This window comes from Lathyrus oleraceus, chromosome 1 (genome assembly GCF_024323335.1).
Source record: "Lathyrus oleraceus cultivar Zhongwan6 chromosome 1, CAAS_Psat_ZW6_1.0, whole genome shotgun sequence".
NCBI classification, from domain to species: domain Eukaryota; kingdom Viridiplantae; phylum Streptophyta; class Magnoliopsida; order Fabales; family Fabaceae; genus Lathyrus; species Lathyrus oleraceus.
Window position 1 is genome coordinate 452,934,659 of NC_066579.1, and position 6,000 is coordinate 452,940,658.

The 6,000-nt window shown below is 31.9% G+C and overlaps 1 protein-coding gene across 1 annotated transcript; it reads right to left on the reverse strand.

Annotated features, from left to right (window-relative positions):
• Window positions 1-1,808: 1,808 nt before the first annotated feature.
• Window positions 1,809-3,520, reverse strand: LOC127083728 (cytochrome P450 89A2). Its single transcript, XM_051024062.1, has one exon. The coding sequence runs from the start codon at window positions 3,481-3,483 to the stop codon at window positions 1,975-1,977; it is 1,509 nt and encodes a 502-aa protein (XP_050880019.1). The 5' UTR covers window positions 3,484-3,520; the 3' UTR covers window positions 1,809-1,974.
• Window positions 3,521-6,000: the final 2,480 nt, after the last annotated feature.

Below are 6,000 nucleotides of genomic sequence, written 5' to 3' on the forward strand. Positions count from 1 at the left end.
TGATTGTCGTTCAAATCAATATTGTTTGTTGTTATCAATTAAGATTTATTTATTATGGTTCAATTCAAATTCGTTTTTTTTATTGTTGTTTAATGAAGTATATTATATTATTTATTTTTGGTATTTTATCTTATTTAATTTAGGTATTCTTAATTATTTTAATTTTATTTTAGTTATTATATTCTATTATTTTAATTTTGGTTTGAATTAGTTTAACTTAATTTATTGTAATTCTTTAATTTGATCAAATTATTCTTAAATGAATGTTGAAATGAAGTGTAGAACTATGTTATGTTATTGAGAAATGATATTTCTACACCAAAACTTACACCTACACCGTATTTCACTGTTTATCAATAAGGTAAACACTGAAATATTATCATAATATATTTTTTTAAAATAAAATATATATTTTTTTAAAATTAAATGATATTGATATAAAATTGTGTGATTAACCAACTTTATAATTTTATTAACCAACTTTTCACATTGTATTAACCAATTTTGATGATTGCTCAAAATTATTTTGGACTACTGAACGTTTATTAACCAATTTCATTATTTTATTAACCAACTTTTTACTTTTTATTAACCAACTTTGATGTACTTTGATGTACTAGTAAAAATTATTTTTAATATCTGGACGTGTATTAACCAACTTCATCACTTTATTAACCAACTTTTTACGTTCCATTAATCAACTTTATTTGACTACTTTAAATGCACTGTTCACGATTACTGTTCTTCATGTAGTGTTCACAATTTTATTGTATGTTATTATATGTATTATTGATATTTTTGTATTAAATTTATAATAAATTTTTGAAATATATACATTAAATTTTGAACATATGATTATGTATGACATATTTATGAAATTTAATTTTATATTATTAATTTATTTAATAAACAGATTCAATCGTAGGGTTAATCGATTGAGTAAATTAAACCTTAAATCATAAATTTAACCGATTCGATTTCCTATCCGATTTTTAAAATATTCTTATGATCATGTTATTTAAGCACTCAGGTTGGAGAATATATTTAATTTCTCTAATTTAGTCTTCCAAGATCAGGCAATATAATATTTGCAGTTACGAGTTGTAAATGTCTATTAGAGAGAAGTGAACGAAGAAAATCAAAAGATCTTGACAATTATGTAGGGATCCCATCCATCCACAACTTTCTTTTGTGTTTTATTCTCTATCCTCAATATATATTCATTTGGTTTTAAAATGGAAACATAAAATCCAAAGAAAAACAACGTGTGAGACCAAAGGAAAAACTACCTTCAATTGCATTGCGTGCACTAAATAAACTCTAAAAATTGACATTATTGTTTCTTTACTCAACAATGTAGGAATATGCCCTCAAGACCCAAACAGAAATACAATAATATACTATAGTTTTGAAGTGGTTTCAAATTTCCACTCACTATGACAGATTGCGTGCATTCAAAAACTAGCATGTTAGTTTTCACCTTGTTAGGACTCAAGCATCCATATTTCACAAATCAACAAACAAACTTCACTGCAGATTATGAGATTCTTAGTTAAACAAACTTTACTAAAATTGCATGCAATGTTAACATGACATGAAACCAACGAAAGCATTTTCAATATGTTTTGGATAGATCAACCTCGACCTTTGTAGCACTCACACCTTCAAAATTAAGTTGCATCTGGTGTTCGACACATGACAACCACTATCGATGTTCGTGTTGGTGCTTCGTAGGCCTCAACCAAATTACCAGAGTTGTTTACTGAGGATGCATAATCCCTATGATGTAAGATATAAGAAACCTAATCTGAAACCATAATATGCATAACATAAACCAACTTTAACATTACAAAAGCAATATCATACTTTGCTACATTGAATGCCTTTTCCTAACACAAAGTTGGATTCTAGACATATTTTACTATCAATAACAACATGATATTGACTTATTCCAAGGATTTTGTCACACATGATCTAGATCCTAGGAGAAATATGAACCTGTAACGGATTTTTCATAACCATAGTAAATTCCTGTTTTTCTGACAAATCAACAACTCCACCCTTAGGAACCTTCCAATCAAAATTCCAAACCAAATTGGCCACAAAATATTCCAAATGAAGCAAAGCTAATTGATATCCAGGACAAATCCTCCTCCCAACTCCAAACGGCATCATCTTTATCTCTTTACTTCCTGTAATATCAAACGTTTCATCTTCCAAAAACCTCTCCGGCTTAAACTCCATGGGATCCTCCCAAACGAGAGGATCCCACCCCATCTCCGCCACCATAAAATTCACCGTCCCATCTTTAGGCACCAAATAACCATTCAAAACCACATCTTCTGTCACAGCATGGGGCAACACAAAATGCCCGGGTGGATGACGCCTCAACCCTTCCAAAACCACACATTTCAGATAAGGAAGTTTCTGCAAATCTTCCTCTTTCACTTCCTTCTTGAATCCATTATCATCACCACCAATCACCTCTCTAATCTCCTCCACAAGCTTTCTCTGCACGTCCGGATACTTCACCAAATTCGCCATAATCCACTGCAAAGCCGTCGAAGTTGTGTCCGTGCCACCATTCAAAAACTCGGAACAAAGAGTAACCATTTCCTCTTCAGTCAACTTGCGTTTCTCCTCCTTTAACTCCAATTCCAAAAGAGTATCCGCATAAGAAACAACACTCTTACTTTCCTTATTTTGCTTCCTCGCTCTTATCAGCGGAAGAAGAACATCTTCTTGATCCTTAAGCAACTTCAACAACTCCTCCCATCGTTTGCGCAGCAAAATCTTAGTAACCTCAGGCCAGAAATTCAATACATTGAATCTACTCATACTCAACAGAAGCTTCCTCTGTACACGTTCAATTTCATTAACTTTCTCATCGTTAAGTCTTTCACCAAAACACATAAAAACAAGTAAACAAAACATGGCGTAATGAAAGTGAGGAACAAACGTAAAGGATTCCGACTCCGACGCTGTTTTGAGACGGTTGATGAGAGCGTCCAGGACCCAGTTCCGGATTTCCGAGAAAGATTTGATTTTCGACGGATTAAGCATCTCGGAGGCAAGATTACGACGGAGGGTCCTCCACGTGGCACCGTAAGAAGCGGAACTGATATTATGTTGGTTGCTGGACGTGAGTTTCCCGGTGGGAAGTGCTTTAGGACGATCGGAGAAGATTGATGAGTTATGAACAAGAGCGTGGTGAGCGAGAGAACGGTCGGCGATGAAAACGGAAGGTCGAGAACCGATTCTGAGAGTGATGATAGGACCATATTTGGCGTGGAGGGTTTTGAGTAAAGGTTCGAGTTGGGCGAAGGATTTTCGGAGCCATAGGATGCTTGTGAGAACGGGGATGTGGAAAGGACCGGGAGGGAGAGTGGCGGTTTTGGTGGTGGTGGTGGTGAGGGTGGAGACGGTGGCTCTGATGAGGAAGATGATGCAGAGAGAGAGTAGCGCTATGAACCACGTTTCCATTATTAGTGTAAGTGTTTGTGATGAATGAGTGGGAATGAAAGTAACTTATTTATACAAGGATATGGTTATTAATAGCAACCATGAAAAAATATAAAATATTAATAGATATTAAATTCGAGTGATGTAAATGGTATTAATTAAATTCAAATTTCAAATGTTTAAGTACCACTTTTTTTGTTGTAAACTGAATTTGGAGATGAAGGATATAACACGCTTCTTTTTATTGTACCATATATTTGGAATCAACTTGATTTTGTACAATTTACATTAAATCTCTCACCTAAATTAAGCAGCTTTATTAATAGAGTTAAGATTACGTTGTAAGGATGTGTTTTGGGCCAATAACCCCATTGTCATTACAAACATACGCTTAATATAAACTTTAAATATGTTCACGATTCTCTAAATATATCAAAATTTATTTTAGTTTTTTAAAATATTTTATTTAAAGAATTGTTCTCTTCAAAAATTTTCATTTACATTTATTATCTCTAATACTAAAACGGTCGATAAAATTGTCGATATTCAATCGTTAAGTAATAAATCATCAGTAGAATTGTCACTAATTCAGTTGTTAAGTTGTAAAAATTGTCACTAAATTGTAGAAGGGATCTAAAGGAAATTTTTTTAAAATACTATTCTTTAAATAAAATATTTTAAAAAATTAAAAATAAAATTTAAGATATTTAAGATAAATTAAGTGATCGTGTCTCTTTACTTATGTATATAATATTTCCCAATCTTATAAATTATTTATAAGTAAAAATACCTTTTATATTTATTAAAAATGATAGTTAAATATATCTGATTTTTATTTTATATAAAATAGATATTAAATATTAAATGTTTTTAAGATTAAAATTTAAAGGATTTTTATTATAAATAACTTATAAAATTTTGTCAAACTTTTATTTATATTTCTTTTTTTCTTTGGTTAAAATTTATATTATATTTTTCTTTTTTTTTTCTTAATAAATAAATCAAGAAATCTTATAATTTTGAAGATAAAAATCTTATATGTCTCATAATCCTAAAATGTAAATATTGAATTTTTTGAAAGGATAATTCAAAAAGATTCATATGAATTTATGCATATAGAGTATTAGAATTTGTTTTAATCATGAAATAATGTATTTGTATATTTATTGTTATAGTGTATTTGTAATTTATATTATTTTTTAGTTGTTTATTTTAGGTATGTGATTATTGTGTTTGAGAGGATCTTTTCGAATTCTATTTTCACTAGGACATTTCTTAAATCATAAATAAATATCATTTAGAAGGATCGTTTTAGAATGGCGCTAAACAACTTAGTTTTGTTATATTTCGAACATGGTTATTGTTTTTGACACTTTATTCAAAATTGTTTTGGGTCGGATCATAGAACCAATAAGTGGGAGACCGATCATCACTCCAAAGTATGCAACCTTACTTTAGAGCTCTACAATGGATCCACGCCATGGACTGTTGCCTATCGTTAGATATCACCGGACGACCTCCCTCATTTCATGCCGAAATGGTAGGGAATGTCAATAAACTTCATTCATATATAAGACATCTCGCGTGAAACTTGAGGCTCTCTCTCTCTCTCTCTCTCTCTCTCTCTCTATATATATATATATATATATATATATATATATATATATATATATATATATATATATATATATAAAACTCACTTTACTCATATTTATCTTACTAACTTGAGTATTGGAGTGTTAACCTTGCAACTCCACTCCCCCGTCATCGTACTAGAGATCCACTCCACCGCGTCAAGACTCTACTCCCCTATTTCACCGAGCATTTTTTATTCCCTAGTGAATAACGGTGCTGCCTATGGGAATCGACTTCTAATTCCTGCGAATTTCCACAATCAAATCCATTTTGATCCAAAGTCGTGAATCATGAAAACAATTACACTCAAACGAAGAAGATGAATTTCGATCTAGTGGTAGAAAATGCCATCGCTCTTCCAACATCCAAATTATCTCCTACCTTCGTTGTTGACTCAATTGGTATTAGGTCTTCCGACAAGAAAGGTATTCCACCATAAAGTTCACTCAAATTAATGTCAATGGCCAAGAGAAAATAAAAAGATAGACATACTTGAGGATTTTTAGACCACGAGAAGGTGGGTGGGTCTCCTATTGAGACACTTCCATTAGTCGTAATATTCTTCATAGCCAACCACTACGTATCAGGGGTCCTTATCGATGATGTAAGCTTATGCAGTCTGATGTACCTCAGAGTCTTCGTGGGATTAGGACTTCCATGAAATATTTGAATTCGTGTGAAGAGGAATACCTTTTAGCATTCAATGACTCCTCAACTCATCCATGTTAAACCATAGATATACCAGTCTCGTTCAAAAAAGGTAAAAACAAGAGAACTATGAAAGCATGCTTCCTCATTATCCCTTGTGAAAACGTCTATAACAAAATCCCCATAAGGTCATTTCTTGAGGCGATAAATGCAGTGGCCTCCACAACCCATTTGAATATGAAATATCACAAAATT